Source organism: Lineus longissimus, chromosome 4 (genome assembly GCF_910592395.1).
Source record: "Lineus longissimus chromosome 4, tnLinLong1.2, whole genome shotgun sequence".
Taxonomy (NCBI): domain Eukaryota; kingdom Metazoa; phylum Nemertea; class Pilidiophora; order Heteronemertea; family Lineidae; genus Lineus; species Lineus longissimus.
In genome coordinates, this window is record NC_088311.1 from 18,734,883 (window position 1) to 18,759,599 (window position 24,717).

The 24,717-nt window shown below is 41.0% G+C and overlaps 1 protein-coding gene across 3 annotated transcripts in view; it reads right to left on the reverse strand.

The window, feature by feature from the left end:
- Positions 1 to 24,494, reverse strand: part of LOC135486465 (arrestin domain-containing protein 3-like) — a 45,036-nt gene extending 20,542 nt beyond the window's left edge. For 2 of the 3 annotated variants that reach the window (XM_064769262.1, XM_064769260.1), the window contains exons 1-3: positions 24,339 to 24,494; positions 10,446 to 10,533; positions 2,510 to 2,561 (exon numbers count right to left, since the gene is read on the reverse strand). In XM_064769262.1, the coding sequence (XP_064625332.1) occupies positions 2,510 to 2,548 (39 nt within the window). In that variant the 5' untranslated portion in view covers positions 2,549 to 2,561; positions 10,446 to 10,533; positions 24,339 to 24,494. The remainder of the gene's footprint in view (positions 1 to 2,509; positions 2,562 to 10,445; positions 10,534 to 24,338) is intronic. The other variant, XM_064769263.1, reaches the window with a different exon arrangement.
- Between the last annotated feature and the right edge of the window lie 223 nt (positions 24,495 to 24,717).

Genomic DNA, 24,717 nt, shown 5'->3' on the forward strand with positions numbered 1-24,717 from the left:
CGACTACAATTTGCTACCATCTGGTTCCTGCAATTAACAGCTCAGCTTTGAGTATTGACAGCATATGATAATAAACAATATAGCACAACCCTTGTTTCTTGGCTTCTTCGCTGATTTTTTAGCACATTCATTCCGAACACTCCACTAGTTGCCATGGTAACGTAATTTGCTTATTGCGGATATCAGAATTCAGACTGTACCCGGATTTGGGTATCCCCTCTCTTCGGATTACCAAATACATTAACTCAATAAGACTCAATGGCGCTGGCCTTTACCTCAAATGTGATAGCCCTGCCTGCGTAGCGCTGTAATAGCCTAGACTCGGTTAGCGTTCAAAACCCTTGACATGAAGATAGGAGGATATTTGATACAATCTGGTTTATTTGAAAACTCAGCGGTGTGTTCTTAATACTTGATATGGACAATAAACGTTCACCAATAAGGCATGCGAATGCTAAATGTTTTTAAAAATTTCTCCGATACCAAGTTTGAACGATAGTCAGATATTCTTATGTTTCGATATAAAACGGATATGTGTGACAGAAGTGTTTACCCGTTTTAACGAACAGTTTCAATGGTCTCGACAGGATTTGTTGTATCAAATAGGGTTTTGGAAATTTGAAGAAAATCGTACATAACTGGTGGCATTTTGTTCGAACATTCTTGTTGCGTACATTTGTGTGTATCCAATAACACAGGTGCAATGGACGCAAAAACTGGCAGAGATAACATACTTGAAGGGATGTCTGCTTTGGAAAATGATCTATGTCGTCACCTTAAGGTGCACTTTTTCAGTCATCATATTCCAGACGTGACCTTGACCCGTAGCTTATTTACGCGATCCAAATGATGCCAGACCACTGAATTGATGATAGATTAGGGCACCCCGACGGTTGACCACACACAACCTTAATTGGACATATCTATCCACATTATTTCAGCCAGATGACATCTAAATCATACTAACCACATAGAATAAATGATCGCATGGGGTCCGTGGCTGTCCGTATTTTGATGGTCGTATATGGGGCAACTGATACGTCTACGGACGCTTGGTCAGGACTATACCAAGTGGTCACAGCAGAAGTTTGATCATAAGGTTCTACGAACGGAAGAACTGGACTTGCGTCTTCGTTTTGGTTGGCCATATCAAGTCAATTTCATTTGGCTATTTTTGAAAAAAACGAAAATGGCGCTTTTGACTCATTTTTAAGGGTCAGGGGGGTGAATATAGCGAAAAAAGGTCGACTCGTCTTTTAAAAACATTTCTTCCAACTTAACTCTTTAACACTTAGATGCCTTCGGTGGCTTCTTATTCCAATCTCCAGAAAACCGCTCTCGCTATAAGCGTTCGGTCGGCAGAAATTGCTGACGTTATCATTTTTGTGTAATTCGCTATTTTCGTAATACTGCTGGTGATAGCCTATGATATATTTGCTGTGAAATTTGTTACCATGACAAAATAAACGCTGTACTGCAACACACAAAAAAGAAGTAAACAATGGAACACAATGTACAGTTATTAATATTACTTCAGCCTGCTGGCAAAACAATTATGCCACGTTCATCACTAGACCACCGTAGGACAATACACATATTGTTAGTTGGTGAAATCCATACGTACAAGATATAACAGACACACTTTACACATTACTATGATGTATAATTACACTGCATATTCCCTTCTCAGAAATGAACGGAAGCCACCCGACAGAAGATCTGTCAATTCCGAAGCAACTTACTGATAACAGCTTAGTTCTCGCCCAGTCACTCTCGTTAGCAGACTGATATGTTTTGCATGTACCATAATTTTTAAGTATCATCTGATGACTAGTTTTAAGATTATCGTTTCTTGAAATAGTGGTTTATGAGCTTTTAGAAAATCTTCAAACGTTTTTTGGCCAACATAAAATGCACCGGTCCCTTTTTTCAGCTTTTCATTCCCTTGGAACTTCGGAGGGGTACAGATTTTTTTTCATACAAAATAAAAACAAAGTTTACATTCTTTTACAAAAGCTCACTTAAGAAAATTTATTTTTTAGGGTGAACTTCCTATACGACATCGCACCACATCCAATAAAATCACTGTTGATTCGGATACACCGAAAAAAAACAATCGAGCGGACCCAAGTCAATTCAAAGACAAAAATGTTTCAGCTATTGCAGGGGCCACAAGATCATCCCAAATACGATAAACAATCACTATACAACAACAGTTACTGCGCCACGAATTATCTATCTAAAGTGGGGTAAACAATATAAATCACACCAAAAATTAATAAGAATAACTTGTCAATAAGATTCATAGTTATCTAATTAATTTGTGATGTCACTAAATGATACCAGAACGGGGAACAAATTTGTGTGCTATGATCAACAGGGGACATCGTCTAAAATTGCTGTGCCATCTAGAGTGGGGGTCATGCCAGTCGTGGGGTGGAAATTGGTTAGTGACAATGCATTCCAGTTTAATCCATTTAGAGTCTGTTGCAGGTGGAGTTATACTTACGAGCTGCTCAATCTCATCTAGCATGTCTAGAGATTTCATACCCGTGATTTTACTGAAGGGAAAGTGGTAGATTAGGATGAACATTTTAACAGAATACGCGCTTAACCGTTAACATGGTTAAGGCATGGGCTACTGAAACGAGGCGCGTTGCTCGAGTTGCCAAGACAGCAGATTAGCGAGATGCACTCTTTGAAATGAAGGTTTTTGTGCTTCCAAGAAACCTTTAAAGGTTTTTAACCAACACAATAAGGGGTTTTTCGGAGAACTGAAAAACCCCTAAAGATTTGGGATTTGTGAAAAACCTTCAAGGGTATTTCCTTTTCCTGAAAAACCTCTACAGAGGCATATGGTGTTGGTTGAAAAATCCCTTAATGTTTTTTAGAAACTCAAAAACCTATTCTGTAAGAGTGTAAACTCGGTAATTTACACTTGTATGATTTTACATGGGGTAGTGGCTTTTCTTGTTAAAATCGAAGAATCAATGACCGATCAAATCACCAGCGAAGATGTATAATATTTAGGAGGAGTTGGGAATAAAATCTACCACGCCTAGCTCTTTTACCTTCAGGCACCCAACGAACCCTGTTCTATGGATTCAACACGCGAGGATTATCCTCTTGGTTTCATTCTCTGAGCAATTTGTCTAGCCATGAATGATACATTAGTTTGCAAGTGATTTTATACAAAAGGTAGTTTATAGACATTCTCAATAAATAGCATATTCCATATTGATACCGGATGTCATCGGGAGGAATAAAGTAAATGCTGCAAAAATGCCAGATCAACTTTCAGTAATCCGACTTTCATTTGATCAGTAGACCTTATGTAAAATCAATATAAACATTATTTACTCTGTGTATATTGTATGTGGATGATGCTGACGGTTATGCAACTGATTCTGCTCGTGACATGATGCGTGCGCAAAAAAATGTACATAGAGGTCTTTTCCCATCAACTTTACAGAAGAACATGAAATGTAGCTGACTCCCAAAAGACCGGGGTCAAATCTTTGATGGCATTACTATACATTCCTCCTCTTCGGCATGGGAGATCTGACGTGACGGGCTCAGTAAGCAGGTTTAACACCAGGTCATCGCTAGAAATAGCGTTAGGATCATCGAGCCATCCTCAGAATAGAGGGAATCAGCCACTCTCTTGCATTACACTACAGAGAGTGGCTCGTAGTTACACACCGGCCACCTATCGGGAGCTTATACGTAGGGACAACGCATATTAACGAATTTGGTCGTCGATTTCCAAACATGAAATATTTTATTGAATTCAATCTGCTCGTGCATACTAACAATCCAATTCGTGTAATTTATCATTGAAACAGACAACTCATATGAAAAACTAACAGTAAGCAACTTTTTCGTGTCGTTAAAACACTAAAACATGTTCCGCGACCATATTCTGTCGCGGATAACAAAAATAAAATTGTAATCAATTAGGCCCCCGGCAATGGCCGCTTGAGCGCCACCACGCGGGGCCTAATTTTATTAAGCTATCACGCACGGGTATTACACAGCAAACTAGAGCTGGGGCTTCTGTCTGCGCAGGAGCTGCGCGGAAACCTGTGGCGTTGTTACTTGAATTCCAGCACAATTTGAAGCCCGCAGAAAGTCTCGATGTACAGCGTACCGAGGCGTGCAACGGTCATGATCCACTTACTCGCTTGCTACAGGATCTGGGATGAGATTTTGCTATCACGATTCAACATTGTTCCATTAGCGTCGTAGAAGCGCGGGGTCTTCACAGTGACACCACGTTGAAGGTTCTCGCCTCCGCGGAGCTCATCATCAATGCATCAACCCGCACAACGATGCTTGCTGCACACGGAGGTTTAACTCGGGATGAAAAATCGGAAAAGCGTGATAAATCGCTCAGATTTTTTATTTTTCCGTTTTACGTCAAGTTCGTTGGTAGGAACTGCTGTAGAGTGGAAGTGACTAGACAACCGACAGCATGATAAAATTATGCCATTGGTTCTTTTACCTTTTGGAATGAACTCTCAGCTCGTCAGTTAAAGCTGGTACCGAATGGCCCGTATGCCAAACGACCTATTTGTGAGAATGCTGAGTAGTGAGAGATTGTACCATTGCGATTTATTACCCAAGTAATCTAGATGATGACCTTTTGACTTTTGTTGCATTTTATAACTGGTTTCTTAAGGCTTAAGACAACTTAAACTAGAGAAATCGTCATCGAATACGGCTTGTTCTATGATGCAAGGCGACACGGGTTGATCGTATGATGTATTTTTATGACTCAGCGCATCGATAACGCAATGGAAAATAATAAAATATCACATATCGGCATCAAATGAAATACACAATAAATCAAACTGTCAGTGATCAGCTGGATGTTTTGATATATCTAATATCGGTTGTGCATGCCCAGATGGATGTGAGCTGAAAGTGAGGTATATCATGTTTGCTGTTCAGAAGCTAGGGGCTGCGCTTGAGGGATGTTGTATATGGGCAAGTAAGGGTGCCCCAAAGTTGAGAAAATGTTTTTACAAATCCCCTAAAACACTGAACCGTATCACGTGGAATATTGTAGTTGTGATAATTATTGTCAACGCTCCAATCTCCACGCAACGCACATCTCGTAAACGTCTGCAAGCATGTTCAGCATTGGTTCCCTAAGTTCTTTCTTACTTATTGAAATACTCTGCTTTAATACATGTAGCTGGGCCGGTTCTATGTTCCCCATGTGCGATGTTACCCCAGGAGAGTTTACGTGCAAAAAAACCCCGTTTTCAACAACTTTCTAAATGAATACCCTATTCAGGGGCACGCGAGAATGGTGAGAAGAAACACTGTCCCTGAGAGTACATCTTCACCTTACACCAACCAACTCTCTTATTCCTACTTCTAACCCTGACTCTTACCAAAATTCTAACACCATCCCTGTCATTTTCCACAGTCGATCGCTTTCAAAGGGGGAAAATACCTTGTGCATGTACATGTAAAACCCGGGAACACAGGCACACCAGTGCATGATGGCTTTTTAAAGGCAAAGCATACATATGTAGGCACAGAAACCTTCGTACAAGTCATGTAGTCCGCAAAAATTAAAATCCTATAAATTTATATAAGGGACATTTTCAGGTCTACAGTATTGCATATGACACAAAATGGTAGAAATCACATTTCTCCAAAAATATATTTGACGTACATGACGTAATAGATATGCTGCAGGAAAAAAATATTTTTTTCTTATGAAGATACGTTACAGCGATAAAATTTCAGATGATGTTCTAAAGTGTTCATCACGGTAAATAATTGTCTGACATCATGTTTCGAGCTGTTTTATACACTCACGGTTTATGTAAATACGAAACGAATGCATTTGTTTACCGAGAATCAATGACCTCGGTAAATAGAAACTTTACCTTCGACAAATAATGGACGTTGGCTGAACATTGACGTACAGAATACATGGTAAACAGCTTCAGGAAGACCAATACATCAGCTGCCTACTTCCAATACTCCAGAGGGATCAGGCTGGGCTTAGGTTTATAGACAGTAGTCAGAGTCGGTCGCCTCATGACAGCTCCTGAATACGGCAGGATTCAGGATTTAGCGTTCAGTAGGAAGCCCGCGCTCTGAATAAAATATGATGTTCGTCGCAGAGCAGATTTAGTACGGACAATCTGATCGGATAGAACAGCGCTCAAATATATCAGACAGCCCAATAAAAACGAATGAAAAAAATCATGAAGTGCCCAAAAAAAAACAAAACGGCATGGCAAGAAAATATCCCGGCAAAATGAATATTTTCGTAATGCTATCGGTACATTAAATTACTCCATGTCCGGATAATTCTTCTGCGAAAGTAATTCACTTAGTTCCCATAGTCTGCCAACTATATCAACCACTGGTCTTAGCTCTATATGATAACGAGATCGATCCCAGACATGGTTGGCCCGACATCAAAATTTTTTGAAAAATACACTTTCTGACATTCTTCAATGTTTTCTCACAAAAAGAGAAATGGATAGCAAGACTCTTGAAATTTCTTACACCCACAGATAACTCGAATACCTATAAATGGATGCAATGTATTAATTCCATTTATGATGCATTTCATGATTGTTTTGTCCATAATCCATGTTTGACATATAGTTTTTTGTCACCCGATCATGCTATCGAAATCGCAAAATCAACTCAATATGTGTTCAAGATTTTGCGATGACGGGCGTTACCTCGGATAATTTTCACTGAAGGCTTATTTTTTTACCAATATATAGTCTGAAACGTACTTACTGCAACATGATTGGTTAAGCCAACAACGTCTGCACCATTAAGAAATTAATGTTTGTCTCAGTATTTATAGATTGAACTAGAGAGTAGCAACATCGATAGTGTCCCTGCCGCGAAATTATAAAGCCTGCTTATGATTTCGTATCAGACAAAATGACTTTGTCTGACTACGCTGAGGATTCGACCAGACGGGATTTGAGTGATAGAAGGATATTTGCTGCAACATCGCTGTCCTTCGTTCGACGGCAGCACATTGTGTCTACTCAGAAACCTTCTTCTATCAATGTATAAGCTTACACTAGATAAGCCATCGGTACTCTAACATCCGCTGTACTTCATGTGATTGAACCCCACCATAACCCAATCAAGACCAGCAACTGGGAACGGATAACACACTCTTTGATCTTCTTGCCTAACATGGATATGATATTAGAAAATCATCACAAGAGAGACAATATCGAATATTGCGTTTCCAGGCTTTCGCTAATGGGCCTGCTTTTAGTTCGTATAGACTGATTGATGCGTATAGAGATGGGCATGTAATGTCGACGTCCGAAGTAAATGGCCAGAGCGTTTTTTTTAGCCAAAACAAATGTGTACCCCGTAGATGTTTTTCATGGAAATAAAAACTATTAGAAAAAAGAGCTTTTCACAATAAAAAAACCCCACCTTCTTGCACAAACTAATGCTTCCAGTGGAAAAAACTGACCCAAATACATGTAATTTCAAAAATCTGACAGGTGTGCTTCCACAAGAATCGAGCATGGGACAAGGTGCGTGGACATTCACTTATGATCCCGACTGTTGGCTGTCACAAACATTGTCAGGTGGAAATAACAGAAACGACAGTCTGTTTCCTTGATTGAAATTGACTTCAAACAGAACCATAAACTTCAAAGTTATATCTCAAGCGGGAACAATTTGAGATCTAGGAATAATAATATCGATATAACTTCACCATTGAAGATGATTTGAGTCTTAAGTGCCTTTCTTATCAAAATTAGAGAACAGCCGCTTTGATATGGCTCTAAGTTCCGATAAATAACAAATCGTTTGCCTCTAAACTGGTCTCATCCCCCCCCCCCCCCTTCCCCGTAATGTCCAAATTCCTACAACTGGCCCTGAACATCGTTAAAATATTGATGAACCGGTAGCCAGAGGACAGGGAAGGGCAAATCCCTTCCCCATATTGAAACGGAAAAGCGTCTGTTTTATGTCGATATGGGCCTCATTTCACCTTCAAAACGTTAAAGAGGCGTTCGCCCCCCCCCCCCCCCCGGAGAAATCCCCCACTGATCCAACCAAAATGTAATCTACTGGCTAGCAGATGATAAAGCTAGGGCTACTGAGCTAGATTAAATTCTTTATCCATTTGTCCCTTTAGTTTAGCCAGATTTTTAAATGAATCTCGTTGGAGCGTTTTCATCGTTTTCATTGTTCCCCATCTCCCCATAGCTACATGTCCTGCAAGAATTAGCTCTGCATTTATGATTATTCTAGACGTACTTTGTGTCTGATTTTTCTTTGATTTATATGGATAACACAACACTCCCATTGGAAACCAATAACTGGTCCGAATCTCCTATCATTGTACAACGCTTTTAGATTTTGTTTGTATTGGCTGACACTGAATAGAATAGAATAGAATAGAATTTATTGCTCAACAAAATAATACATTGCATAGAGCACAGAAACTATACAATTTACAAATGTACATCAGATGGAATTTTGAAAAGATTACTCCTAGCAGAGCTAACAGTATATAAAACAACAAAAGAATTACAAATTTACATACAATATTCAGTCAAATGAATGATAATAAAAGCAGTTGGAGTGATTCTGCCCCGCAAAAATTTGATTACTGTAACTGCCAGTTTTTATCTATCATAATAATACTGGAAGGGGGACGAGTTAAGTCACACTAAGGGACGTTGTATCGCCTTGAAATTTAGCACGGTTGTTGGTCACATGTTATCCTGGTGCAACGTTTTGTTTATTTTGAAATTTTACTCCAGCGGAGCTGTAATGAGGAATTTTTAATCTGATCTATCAATTCTCCTTACCACCCCACACGCCAAGCCTTTGCTGTTTAGTTATGCAGGGGCTTAATCAGTTACCTGCACTCCCTGTGGGGTGACTAACATTACCTGTTGAACAGCTGGGTGTGGGGGGATGATTGGAACAGCCTGTACCTGCTGACCTGCTCAAGCTTTCTATTCACACCAGTCCTGCTATTTACGTTCTCTCGATCCTGCATCAATAGTTATTGAAACAAGCTGTGTTTTGTTGCAGAACAACTTAGATGTCCTCGGGTCAGGGCCTACAGTGAAGTGCAGCAATGCATGAAATTGGGCATCGCCCCCTAATTCGTGTCTCAAATGATTAAATCATAAACCTATGCTGCATGCAATCATTCACCAAAGTGGACATTTTGCCTTAGCACACGACTTCTATCACTGCGCTTGAGTATTGCATGCATCCAAACACTAACTAGAATTGTCGGTTGAGTCTGCACTAAGGCAGCGATTTTATTTATTAAATATCCAGTGTCCCAAAAAGTTCGCGGACACGATACCACCTGGGTTCTCCAACCTCTAATGATATATATAGTACATTGAATACGCCGTAGCCACCTGGAACGGGGTTATAAATTGGGGGAATTTGCCTAGCTATGCCAAGAGTCTCCTCTCAACCCTACATTAGGTAGGTTGACGGAGACTAATGACCATGTGTGCCCATATGATATAAAACGTTGCGCCCGGTACCCATTAGGCGAATTGATTTCACCAGGATCGAGTGAAATGTATCCTAACATGAAGAGATATGTGTCCGACAAAAGCTACTTTTGATGAGCACGCTCGGAAACTAAAAACATGAACAAACCAGTTCCTGACTATAATAGACCTGAGGAGAGTGGCAAAAGACCTATTCTCTAACTTTTATCGTTGTTCTCATCGCGACAGAGGGACAGGCATACATACAGTATATATAATATGATCAATCCAGGCGGACCGTTAAGGACCATAGTTTACTCAGAACATTGTCTGCAAAGTAGTCCTCTAAATTCACAACTAGGTTACATTGCCATTGCCATTGCCCCCCCCCCCCCCATATTGTCTGGTCATCGCTTCCCTATCTTCAAACGAGTACTTTTCCACGAGTCCATTTCAGCTGGGCCCAGAACCTGATATCACTGCAGCCGAGACCGTTCCGTTACAGATGTTCTGATTGGTCCAAAATCGAAGCTACTTGCCTGGGCTACTGACCTAACTATCACTGTAGCAGAACTAAACCGACGATGGGGGACCAGACAAAAAAAACAGCTTCTGAGGTGGAAAATGTCAAGGTTTTGGGTGAGTGATTTAGCGATCTCAAAACATCACGGGTCAAGATGATCTCAATCGAAACAGAATAGTTTTTAGGTGCCAATGTTCAAATGATTTTCAACTTAGTTTATGACAAAGTTTTTACTTTAGACCAAATTACACGTTGCTGGGAAAATTAATGAACGAATTTAGCTGCCTTTAGATATTGGTCCTTGGCGGATCCAATACCCTGCCTGCTACATTGTAATTGACGTGGATAATTGGTACCAAAAGGGAAAATACGCCACAGCCCAGAGCAAGCGCTGAAGGCGATAACATGAGAATACGAAGCAGCAAACTTACCGTAAGAAATAGTAATTCTTCCAGTTCTCATTCGGGGGGTTGCCAAAAATATACAAAATAGTGGGAAGCCGAACTCTGGCTGCTGGATCTGGAAAAACAAAAATGTGATAGGACTCCTTTTAGTTGTTTTATATGTTAAGCATCCCTATCTGCACGTTGCCAGTATTGGTGTAACAGAACTTCACCATTGAGGCCTGACGATGCCTCACTTTAATAACTATGCTTACTTCCATTTTACGCCAAATATCCACTTAAGTATTTCTACGGTTTAGTCGGAAATTGAAGTTATTTGGCTTGGTTTCATCACGCTACACAATCATTTACACCAGCTGCAACAACACGTTTCGGCTGGTGACATAACAGTTTGCATTTGTCTGTTTGTGTCATGCCATTGGTGACTCTTTTTGAGTTGCTATTGGTTTGCCATAACCTAAACCAGCTCATTTCTACCATTATCATACCAAAGCACGCCAGTATGTCAGCATATCGTTACGAATTTGCGGAAGTGTCATGATCAATAACATACTCCGTCATGTCCGTCAAGTACAAGCGGTGCTACCCTCAATGCTTGAACTGGCGCCATTGAATCTGAATGCGCCAAAATCGCTCATCCACGTACGAATAAATTAACTATTGGAATTTTTGTGTCTCGTCCTTTTCCAAAAATTCGAAACATTTTGCAATGTTGTATTTTACGTCTTTACCCGAAATACGTCCTCTTAAAATGAATAGTGTGTTTTTTTGTGATTTTGTGTGCAACATTTTCGTGGCATATAAATATTTTGTTGTGTGATGAGTTGGATCAATAGTTTTAAAAGCGAGGCGAAGTTTGGCCCTCGAACAATTCTTATCAGATCAAATTACAAAAACAACTCAAACCAGGAATAAATTATAATACTCACTCATCTTCTTAGTAATATCAAACAGAGTTATACTCAGGTAGACTCGAAGATTTTAGTAAATCGCAACAATTTTGACAATTTACATGTATTTTGTTTGGAGCGTTTTTGCTGCGTACATTTAGTGTATAATATAGAGCTCATACTGGCATAGAGAAAATGCTTGAATAAGACTGCATTGGAGAATAGGCCAATAGTAGCACGAGTACAACGAACTTATATATCATTTTTACAGATGATGTACTTGCAACAGCATATCATTTTTCTCAGCTGGTGATGTCACAATTAGATAGCATAGTATATGTCACAGTATGAGGTGACGCATAATGATAGTACAATAAGTTTCGGGTTCGTCTTTGTGTTCTTGAGTAAGGCACTTAACCCTACTTGCTTCTCTCCACCCATTCCAATCAACAAAATCGTCTCACTCTCTGCAATCATCTTCTTGGCGCTGATCGACTTCCGACAAAAGGGAGATTTCGCATGCCTTACGAATAGAGCGACGAACGACAAAGCACAAATTTCCGATACACCTTATTGACGACTTTTGGAAAAAAAGTTCCGATTTCCTTTGTACAGCTATACACAGGATAATTTATGAGTATCGCGTTCAGGCCTAAATAAATAAGCACATGACTTGATGACACGGCAGACCTTGGTACTTCGTACAAGTTTCGTCTTCCGTAGGGGTTACGAAACCTCTCGATCCCAACACGACTCTGCAAATAGGCACCCAAACCTTGGAAGATCCATCGAGCACCAAACCCTGATACAGCACTGATAAAATGCTATCTACCTTGGTCGATGATTATACCATCAAACACCATTTGCCATGGCAACAGCACTCATCAGACATCAGGTGGATGTGAGGAATATCAAGTCGAAGGTGAACGAAAGTGAAGGGTCTTCACGTTTGGTCATCAGACGGACACATGTATCTAAGGGCCAATACCTCCAACTATACTTTGTTACATATGACTAACCCATTCATCGTAGGGTAGAGGAAATCACATGTCTATCTTCCGCGAATTGTTGAGCCCATCGCAAAATATATAGTGCAGGAAACATCATCAAACAATGGTGCCTATTGATCCAATTTGATGGGATTTTTGATGCAATCTTTGTTTCTAGACATTTAAAAAATTCCATTCGAACAAAAATGTTACATTTTGTTATTTTTTGCTGGATAAATGTTCCATCCTTGTTAGCGGTGATTAAATATTTGGGACCAGGGTTATCATTGGAGAAACCTAAAATGTGATATTGGGAATGATTGCAAAATGGCACGGCGAGGGTTGATGCACATTTGATGTAATCTCCATAATTTCTCCCAAATCAGGCCAATTTTAGCAGGGTTTAAGCTTTAGAAAATACAACGATCTATACTTCACAAGTGTAAGACGATGGTAATTCTGACCCTCATGCAAAAAGAGCAAGCTGCGATAGTGGTGATTCAGTGATGCAAATGGCACAATGGGCAAGTGGTTACCCAGGAGTGGTTATAAGATTAATCACTGCCTGCATGTATATCAGCCGATATTTGGTGTTCAAAAACAAGGTTTGTCCCTATTGAACGATACTAACGCTGGCGTTAACTTAACTCGGTGTAATATCCTTCAGTTTGTCAATTCAACAGGTTCAACCGAACGCCAAGTTAACTTAACGCCAACGTTTAGTGACAAGAAAACTTGTTTTTAAACAACCAGGCCCTATACGAAAAAAATGTTTTAAGAAACGACCAAGTGTGAATTGCCTTGACGGGGGAAAAGGAGGGTATACAGGGTTTACATTGACCGCTGCAATCAACCCAGCACAGCACCACTGTTCTGTCGCAAGAATATTCTCGAGCGTTGATTATCCCCTTATCTAAAGAGAAGCGAGAACTACTCCAGCGCCCGTCCCTTGGCACGTCGCTAAGTGGATACGAGCGATAAATCAATCATTAATGCACTCTGCACCGCGACAAAACTTCACTTGAGAAAGTGTCGCCCAAGAGTAGAGCAAATCGACAAATAGTACGCAACATAAGTTACCGAATCAATCGTTTATGTATCAACATCACTGAAGATATTGCTAGATTGATTGACGGAATGATAGATTGCTTGGCTATTAACGACACAGACCGCCATTACCGCGTTATAGCTACATATCCAACAAACACGTTTATTGCTGTTCAGAGACACTTCTTCCTTTTTGTACTTTATGGCAACAAATTGTTTTAGAGACTTTCAGAACCGTCTTATCTCCTGCCCGCATAACATAACATACATACATCATTATTAATTTTGCGGAAGACGTCATCAGTTTGTGTATGAAGTTTGGATGACAAGTGGTATGATTGCATAAGTATATAAGTCATCTCGGAACAATTCGGGCATTTCCGGAAGGTCGTTGGAAGTATATATGAGAGTATTTTGGTGATCGAACCCGACAAAACTCGTATCCTCTCCTGTAATGGAGATTGTGGTCAAACCTACTTCATGACCACGACACCGTTTACGATATTTTTCATAAAACAAATGCGCCAGAAGTGCTGCGATAATCAGGCGAGATGGGAAGTTAGTCATTCTGCCGAGATCAAAGCACAGAATGAGTTTCTTCCCTGCTGTCCTATCCCCCTGGCGGCAATTATACAACTAATGAATCCCCAATTCAGGAAGTATGTTTACTCAGAAACAATGCCTGTAGCTGAGAGCATCAAGACCAATGCTTCATCTCTTTGGAACCGATTTGTCGCGAAAATTAATGGCTTTGAGATGGAGTGGTGAGCGTTGCGCCTGGAGATACATTGTACTAATAACTGCGTCTCAATCACACAAGATAGTATGATACGATGATAAACATCTCAAATAAAAATTCTTTTGGTTGAATAAGTGCTTGATGGAAGAGAACATCATGCAGGTTGAACACTTTGTCAAACACAGATACATATTGTACTATCAAAAATCAACTCTGTCAGAAGTGTGGAACTACTAATAAGAAACCGTAATATATGCTTCACCAAGACTCACAGTGTGTACAATATGATATTGTCCCACTTAAGGGTAGATATACATAATCATAGAGCAAACACAATGTTTGAAATTGGCTCTTGAAACTCTCCAACGCAATTTTCAGCAGCTATTTATTCACATAATGAACGCTTGTCTGGCACACCTCCAATGTCGCCTATGATGCATTATATATCATATGAAATATATTCGCTAGCCTAGATGTTCTCGTGATGGTGAAAAAAATACAGACGGTCCTTACAGGTTCTTGCCCTTAGTACAGCTGGTCGGCAACCGAAATCGATAAAACAGGAGTCGGATGCGTATGTAGTCCATTCTAACAGAGCCTGGACCGGTTCCAAGACTAAGGTCATATATATCTGCCTAAACATATCAGATATGACAAAGAGCACGGGGTATTAGTTTGCCAGCGAGAGGATAGAATTATCCCCTTGACATTTCAACGTTGGTTCGATGTACGCGTATACCAGATTTCAGGGCAAAAACTGCGGCCGCAACAAATGCTTTGTAGCCGCTCCTCTCGCCGACAGAGATAGATTTCTTGCCAAGCACATGTTTTCACTCATCTCGCAGACAGACCTCAGTAGCTTGCCAAGAACATGCTTTCACTCATCTCACCGACAGACCTCAGTAGTTTGCCAAGAACATGCTTTCACTCATCTCGCCGACAGACCTCAGTAGTTTGCCAAGAACATGTTTTCACTCATCTCGCCGACAGACCTCAGTATAGCTTGCTAATAACATGTTTCACTCATCTCACCGACAGACCTCAGTAGTTTGCCAAGAACATGTTTTCACTCATCTCGCCGACAGACCTCAGTAGTTTGCCAAGAACATGTTTTCACTCATCTCGCCGACAGACCTCAGTAGTTTGCCAAGAACATGCTTTCTCTCATCTCGCCGACAGACCTCAATATAGCTTGCAAAGCACATGCTTTTACTCATCTCGCTGACAGACCCCAGTAGCTTGCCAAGAACATGCTTTCACACATCTCGCCGACAGACCTCAGTATGGCTTGCTAAGCACATGCTTTCACTCATCTCGCTGACAGACCTCAGTAGCTTGCCAAAAACATGCTTTCGCTCATCTTGCCGGCAGACCTCAATATAGCTTGCAAAGCACATGCTTTTACTCATCTCGCTGACAGACCCCAGTAGCTTGCCAAGAACATGCTTTCACACATCTCGCCGACAGACCTCAGTATGGCTTGCTAAGCACATGCTTTCACTCATCTCGCTGACAGACCTCAGTAGCTTGCCAAGAACATGCTTTCACTCATCTTGCCGACAGACCTCAGTAGCTTGCCAAGCACATGTGTTCATTCTTCTCTCCGACAGACCTCAGTAGCTTGCCAAGCAAATGCTTTCCAGGCATTCATTCCTCCGATCCCGTCAGACCTCAGTTGTTGCAGACTCTTGTTTGCCAAGCACATACTATATACCCAGACAAACCTCAGCTATTGCTGCTTACGTCCTTTCAAGTATACATGCTTCCAAAGGGGCTCATGTCGCCAACACCATTAGAGTCTAATTGTTGCACCCTTTATCTAGCACAAGTTTTTTCGAGCATCATCTCTCCGATCCAATCAGTGCTGAGTTGTTGCGGCCTACACCTTGTCAAGTACATTCTTTTTAACTGCTCGTTTTTGCCGACACCAAGCTCAGTTGGTGCAGCCTATAGCTTGCTAAGTACATGGTTTCTTGAATCTTATACCTCCGATTCCACCAGAGCTCAGTTGTTGCAACCAAACACTTGTCAAGCACGTGTTCTTGCCGATAATCTTGCTGACAGACATAGCTCATCAGTTGTTCCAGCCTGCAAATAAGTGCATGCTTAAATAAAAAGAAATAGTTCAGCCTATTTTTCAGCACCCACCTTGTACCTCCGATAAGGGCATAGCAATTTCAGGCCAGAAAGACGTGTCACGCCTTCTAATAGTAGCTTACCATTAACCCTCCGTTACTTAGCCACTGCATATTTGTGCCAATTCCAGAGCAAATGAACTATACATGCATCTGCCTTTTAATACATTCTGGAATCAGCAAGAACTCAAAATGGTTGGAGCAACTCCATCATTATAAACCAACATCCTAAGCAATGTAAAGGACAGCAACGATCACACAAGCTCAAACTCCTCTTTTCGAGGACAGGGAAGCCAGGCAAAGAGTGCTTGTATTAGGCAGCAGTTGCCAAGCAACCAAATATGGTCCCTGAACGAAGCTGACTTAATTGAATTCATTGTGTATCAAGAACAGACTTTTTTATTTTCACAGATCGAAAGAATTTCCCATGCAATGATCGCGACACGTTCGGCACGTTAGTAGCCAAGCAGGTGTAAAGGTTTGAATTGTACTAAGATCAGAATGTCCGGGTGATAAATTATCCTATTAACCAAAATGCGCTTTTAATCTCTGCGGTATTGATGGTCTTATATGGTCATATGGTCTATATAGAACCTTCCGTGATAATACAATTTCGGATTTTTTTCCAGGGGGAAATTTTTTACACATATCTGGTACCAAAGAATGTGGAACAGTGTATACGACCAAAGCTGATACACCTTTCCAGAAATGGGGCGCTGAGTGTCCGAAATAGTGATGTCATAAGGGGAAACTAGGCCTTGGTGGAGGGACAAAGGAGATAGTCATGGTTGACCAACACACTTGAATGCCTTTGATGACAGACAAGGGGAAAAAGTTAGTTCCAATGCAAGCCACCAATTTCGTGAAGCATGTATACATGTACATCATTCCCTTCATCCTGTTGGTCTATGTTATCATGGTTATGAATGTCTGGGAAAGACGTTTACACCACTCAGTGACCACCTTGCATACAGAGGCCCATGATGGTCGGGACGGTCTAATCAAAAGACTTGCTGCCCATACCGAAAACAGATAAGGCGACCACCCACCCAAACTAGTAGGTATTAAAGCTGGGCCGGGGATAGATCCTACCAGGTGATGACACATCCAGGTAGCCTTCTAATGCACTGTGGGATTATACATTTACCCGATGAACCAAATCTTTTATCTGCGGTGCTCATGTAGTAGCTTTTCTCAGCCTGCTTTTATAGTGGAGGCTAGGGTTTAAAGGTGGCTCTATTCGTGATGCATAATATCTTCGAAGTCTCGGATTCTACAATTACGTGTAGTTGCATTAAAACACATGATCAAACATTATATTCACAGTCTTTGCCATAGTTGCTTGGCAACGAGAAGTTATTGACATAACATAAAGATTACCATCTCCTTGTTCAATTGGACATGTGTACGATCATACCGATGCTCAAATAACGATTGATCAGCGTGTGACTTCATGTCAATCAGAAATCAATACTTTTAAAATGGCCGTTTCCACAGTAAGAATCCGATAGGCGCCGGAGTAAGTGGTTTTTGCTGGGATCCTGACCGCACTGTCGCTTAACCTGTGTCATTGTGTCAATGTAACACCAATTGACGATTGGTGAGATTTAGCGAGATATCATTCACGTTTGAGTAAAATGCTGTCAATTCCGCCAGCCACGTGTCGGTACAGCAATATCTATCTATTTCCGTGAAACTCCCGATCGAGCTACGCCGTGGTCGAATGGGGAGCTGCGCCCGACTTGCGACAACTCGCCGTCCGGGGATCATTGCCTGACTGGTTTAATCATTGTTTAAAGTAGCCATCCAACAAGGACAGCACCATGCAGATGTTACAGGCAGCTTCCAATCCTGGCAAGTGTTTGTCACAGAACAATGCGTCAGCAGATGTCGCTGGAAATGATGGGATCTGGAGGATATGATAACACTATGGTACAACTGAGGTAAAATACATTAGTCAATATGAACAACATGCCAAGTATGGTTGTACTTGAGGCAGTCATCGGTCAACTGCGTTTCACCACAAGTACGAATTAACCCATATGAGGATAAGGTGTTGAAATTGTTTTGAAGTTGTATAAAGTTTCTTTACAAATAGGTTTTAGCCCGCATTAAAAACTTGTAGCGATAGGATTTTGTCCGGTTGATATGATATCAGCATTGAAAATTACCTGCATGTAGCTCATCGGACTGCTGGTGCCTCATTCATAGACGGGTCAAGAGGGAACGCGTGGTAAAAGTTTCGCCCTGTTTGCGTCAACGTCGTCACAAATCCAGCGACAAGATCAGGTTCTTTGAATATGTCTAACTACTGTTCCAATACACCCGCACCATATTATCGACACTCGGGATAAAGATTTTATCACCTCCTAGATTAACCGGCCCGATGACGTCTCTCACAGGATACTTATTCTCAGACCGGGTGCTCCTGCCCTTCCTTGCGAAAATTACTGCATCCGCCCCTGTCTTTTGATCAAAATGGTTAAAGGTTGTGCTTACGCTCACTGATTTTTGATAACCAATCGCTCAACGTGCGTGATTAGTTTTGTCTTTACTATAACTAATCAAATGGAGCATGAAAATTACGTTAATAATTTGAAAAGAAAAATTGCAGCTCGCGAGATCAAAGCCAGAAGAAATGGATATTTTCTATCGATTTCAGCGAAGTATCACAAAACGAACAACTTCAAATGCACGTACTTTTCTTGGAAATTTGGTATAAGATAACTGAAGACGTTGGTTACTTTGATAAATGCAGTAAGTTGTGCCTTGGTAGCAGGCGAACCCGAGTAAGACAGAAAGAAAGACTCTAATGAGACACTAGTATACTCGTGACTGTTTGACGAATATGAAATGAAGTATGCATTCAAATAATTGGCCTACTTTTGAAATAAACAGTATGTAGCACCCCACATTTGATCTCAGTAGCATCAAGTTTATAATAGAGATATAGGAAAGGCTGATTTACAGTCATTGATTTATGACCAATCGCTCAACAAGTGTGATTGATTTTGTTCTCCCTTCAAATAATCCAGTGAAGCATGGCAATTACATTAACAAATTGAAAAGGAAAAAGCCAGCTCTCGTGAGATCAAAACAAGAAGAAATCACTATTTTTCCATCGATTCATGTTCAGCAATGGAGTATCGGAAATCCGAAGAACAAAGGAACAACTTCAAATGCCACGGTTATTTCTACTTTGCTCTTAATGGATACTTTGTAACCAGAGCATACAAGACGATGATGGTTGTTTGATATATACTGCTGTGCCTTGATAGAACGCATGCCAGTTCTTTGATAAGATCTTGGTATGCTTTGACAAAGTACCGTCTTATTTGTGTTCTGCCACGTTGCATTGGACTTGGAAGAAATTTTAAACAATACGAGTTTTATAATAGTGTTAGTTTGTGAACAAGTACACCATCAGAACAAACAGAAAAGGTCGACAGACATGATAAGGCCATAGGGTACAATCGTCTTCTTGTTTCTGATCATCATTCTTGGAGAGTCTATTGTTTATTATATTAGGGAGGTTGAGAACAGCGACTTATCAAGGAAGCCTTATTCGTATACGGATAAAACTCTGTAGAAATTAGGAAAGAGGACGAATTGTGTGTACATTTCTATCCGTATGCGTATAAGGATTCCAGATAATTACCTGATCTTAACCTCCCTAGCTATGAAACTTATATAGTGCTAACTCAAACTGGTTATTAGTCACTCATAGCGCGTCACATTTTACCCCTGACAATATATTGGCCAGTACGTTCATGATTCAAGCCCTACTCTCCGGCAGAATACTGGCCCGAGGTGCAGCTACTGAGCGTTCCGGACTGTCATTCATACCCTGCCATCTTAGCTAGTCTCTCTTCACGTCCGCTCATAGCAGAGATATACACATTGTCTTGCATGCCATTACAGTGTCCAGATGATATCGACATTGTCCAAAGCAGATGTATCCAAATTGTTCAACAGATGTATCCACATCGTCTAACAGAGGTCCCATCAATTTCCAGGAGAGAATTACTAGACGAGGTCTCCACAATGTCCAGCAGAGATATCCACATTGTCTAGCAGAGGCCCCACGTTGTCCAGCAGAGATATCCACATTGTCTAGCAGAGGTATCAGCGTATCTAGCAGGGATTTCCGCACTGTGTAGCTGAGATATACACACTCCTCCAGCAGCAAGGTCCCACAATGACCAGCAGATACAGACATGTATTTGTTAATTCGTACAACAGATTGTACAGATTTAGCTCGTGCATTACAAAAACTTTGTGCGTGGTGCAATGTGAAATAATGCATTTACATACAGACAATTGGCCTAGGGGTCTAAACAATGAAGTTGATCATGGCACAATGTTCATCACATAGTCTAGCAGAGGTCAACAATGTCCAGCAGAGATATCCACATTTTCTAGCAGAGGTCCAACAATGTCCAGCAGAGATATCCACATTGCCTAGCAGAAGTCCAACAATGTCGAGCAGAGATATCCACATTGCCTAGCAGAGGTCCAACAATGTCGAGCAGAGATATCCACATTGCCTAGCAGAAGTCCAACAATGTCCAGCATAGATATCCACATTGTCTAGCAGAAGTCCAACAATGTCCAGCAGAGATATCCACATTGCCTAGCAGAGGTCCAACAATGTCCAGCAGAGATAACCACATTGCCTAGCAGAGGTCCAACAATGTCGAGCAGAGATATCCACATTGCCTAGCAGAGGTCCAACAATGTCGAGCAGAGATATCCACATTGCCTAGCAGAAGTCCAACAATGTCCAGCAGAGATATCCATATTGTCTAGCAGAGGTCCAACAATGTCGAGCAGAGATATTCACATTGTCTACCAATATTCATTTTGTCCAGCAGAGATATCCACACTGTCCAGCGGAGATATCCATATTGTCTAGAAGAGGTCGGTATTGATCCGAATGTCCAGCATAGATATCCACATTGTCTAGCGGAGATATCCATATAGTCCAGTTGTCGTTCAATTCAGTACAATTAGATAATGACTATGTTAACATCCCTTGAAGCACTTTTCCTCAAAGATGAAGAGAGCGCGCGAGCAGGTTGGCTTTATGTTTAATTATCCAGAAAGTCAATAATATGCGCACAGCTAATCAATCATACATGATAATAACTGTTCGAGTTTCCCCTGCAGCGCCATATTATAATCTCTTGTTCTTTCCAAAAGGATTCTTTTTAAATGCTTTAACACTTGTAATCGGGAATGTTCGTTGTCCGAGTTTTAGTAGTATTACAGCGGAATTAACGCAACGGTCACTACAGTTTCAGATGTGCTTTAATATAAAGGAATTACCATATTAACGGTCTCACTACATATTACATTGTCTGAGTTTTAGAAGAGCTATAACATGAGGTAGATTAATCGCGATCAATACTTGATAGCACTACATTTTACGTTATCTGAGTATTTGTAGCTCTATAAAGGAATTTTAAACACAACAGCCTCACTACATATTACGTTATAGTGTGAGAAGTGCTGTAAAGGAATTAACATAACAGCCTCACTATATATTACGTCATAGTGTGAGAAGTGTTGTAAAGGAATTTACATAACAGCCTCACCACACATTACGTTATAGTATAAGAAGTGTTGTAAAGGAATTTACACAACAGCCTCACTACATATTACGTTATCTGAGTTTGAGAAGTGCTGTAAAGGAATTAACACAACAGCCTCACTACATATTACGTTATAGTTTGAGAAGTGCTGTAAAGGAATTAACATAACAGCCTCACTATATATTACGTTATCTGAGTTTGAGAAGTGCTGTAAAGGAATTAACATAACAGCCTCACTATATATTACGTTATCTGAGTTTTAGCAGGTGCTATACAGGAATTACATAACGGTCTCATGGCACTACAGTTTACACGTCGCCTTTAAGTAACTGCAGCGCTATACGGCAGGATTAGCTGTATCCGCAGATCTGTGTCAGACACTTATAGTAGGACACTAAATTCTGAGAATAAAATCCAAGGCCTGGCTTCTCATTCAAAAATTCAGAACCGTCATTATATACCATGACCCTACATGTATTTTCAGGTAGGGAGCTGAGGAAGATTTGACTTAAATGGCCTACTGCATTCGTTCAAAAAATTCCTCGACCTGTTTATAGAGGTACAACACTAACACCATGACCTTCTATAAAGGGGTTTAGCAATAAACCAGCACACCATGACCGTTTCGTTTAGAAGTTCAACACAACATATTACATTACACCATGATACTGATGAAAGATTCTACCGCGGAATTCCAATTCTCTTCCGCAATCTTCAAGCAGCAGGTATTTGGGAACTGATACCACAACTTGCTACGAAGGCCTTCACCATAGTCTGATTGGTTCATGAACATAATTCACAAAATTATTAGATGGAAAATGTCCGACGCCAGCAGTCTTTCGACTGTCCCACAGAATGAGGTCAGATTGTTCGAAGAAGATGTTCGTTAGTCGAAGGGGAGAGGGTGCGGCGGGGATCGCCGGCAGTTCGTAATCTGACTTTTCAACATATTACAGATGCTCCGCTGGTTTACTAGGAGTATACATGGCGTGCCAACTTGATGCAGGATTTTACCTTGGCACATTGACCTTCACTCCCAAAACTCTCAACTCGACTCGCAAGTGCGTTGCCATATTATTACCCCTTTCCTTTGGCCTGTGCATTCCTGTTCAAGCTCAACTCCCAGGAAAGTATACAATCCATCTGCCTCTCACGGCCAAGACTCATAGCTATCTCTGCCTGCAAAGTATCCAGGCATTCACAACTGGTTGGACAGAAGGAAGTAGGCTTAGTGGCTTACTCACTGACACAAAAACGAAACAGCGGTGATCCATTCGAATATCGAACTCACGACCTCCTGATTATGAGCCCAGCGCCCAAAAAAACACTCCCCTTTGATCTTCCAGATATTTCCTTGTTGAATCCAGATGGCCATCTTCGCAAAAGAATACCCCGGTATGTACCGGCGAGACATTTACCAATCAGGTCTAGCTTCAGTAGGCCTAAGTTAGCTTCATACGCTCAGTGTGGGAGTAATCTCGTGAACTACGGATGCTTGAAACTCATTCAAGTCTACCTACAAACCTGGTGTAGTAGATCCCAGCTTGTTTACTCGTCCCTTTACCTGTTCACGTTTTGTATTCTTCGGTATGTCCTGAAGTTTATCACATACATCACAACAACGATCCAAACGCTGGCAGCTAGTGATGAAGGAAGTCCCCTGGGATAAATTGGGGAAAGGTGGATCGTTATTACTGGTGGTCTGGACATACAGTGCTGAATAGCACAGTTATCATGCATACGAATTTGCTGCCCCCCCCCCCCCCCCAACACTACCACCACCGGCTCAAAACATTGATAATTATTCATGTTTGTAATATCAAACAGGCTAAGCTACATAACAGCAAACTCAAAAATATAATATTTAGGAAATCGTGACATTTATGACATTTTGTTCAAACAGATTTTGCTGCATACATTTGTGTCTATCATGCATGCAATGAGACCGACTCCCTGGGCAGTCCATTGCGTCATCCTAATTTGGTCTCCTTATGTGCGGAACAAGGCCGGTCCACTGCGTCCGGAGTGTAGCATGCAATACACGGGCTATGGACACTAATACTGGCAGAGATGATAAACATGCTTGAATATTATATTGTGTCTGCTTTGTATCAATAACGCACGTCACGTGCCCAGGCTATGGAGGACCCCCTCTACTGGAGTTCCGAATATCCATTAACCCGTTTCATATAGTGAGATGCAGAAACATTTCATATGTTTGTCAGCCCAATATGATTAAAGTTCAGCCATACAATATTGGATAGCTTATTCGTCATACTCAACACGTGCGACTTATCATAATCATGTAGCCTACTTTCACCGAGTCCTATAACATACCCCTCCCGCAAATCACTGCACACATCGAAATTGTCCCTTCCTGCACATTCAAGCCTACATCACACAATCATGACGTATCCTTTTATGCTGTTTCTGTTAGCACGATGGTGCTCCCCAGTGCAAAAATAAACATTTAATAGCCAGTAATAGACATTGAGGAGGGCGTACAATAACGTAATAACGACTTACCGAGGAGGCTGCAAAGACGACGTGAAACTACGGCAATGCGGGGTAATTCCTGCCGTACAGCAAACGATATATCCAGCGATGTAATCCACAGATCTAATACTAAAAGCGGTGAAATGTACAGGAAACTAGAATTGCACCGTTATCGATGGGAATCCATACTCGTGCTTGCTGATGTATGCGGGCGCAACCATCCTTTCATGGGAGGGAGGAGGCTAGCGCTAGTCGAGAGGTATTTATCATTATTTCATCGATTTTCAAGGTGGAACAGTATAGATGCTACAAAAGCTGATTGATTACATTAACCATTGGCTATTATCAAGTTCCCATGTTCATTGTCGACATACAAGATATACTTAAATGTATACTGTCGCCTAGTACT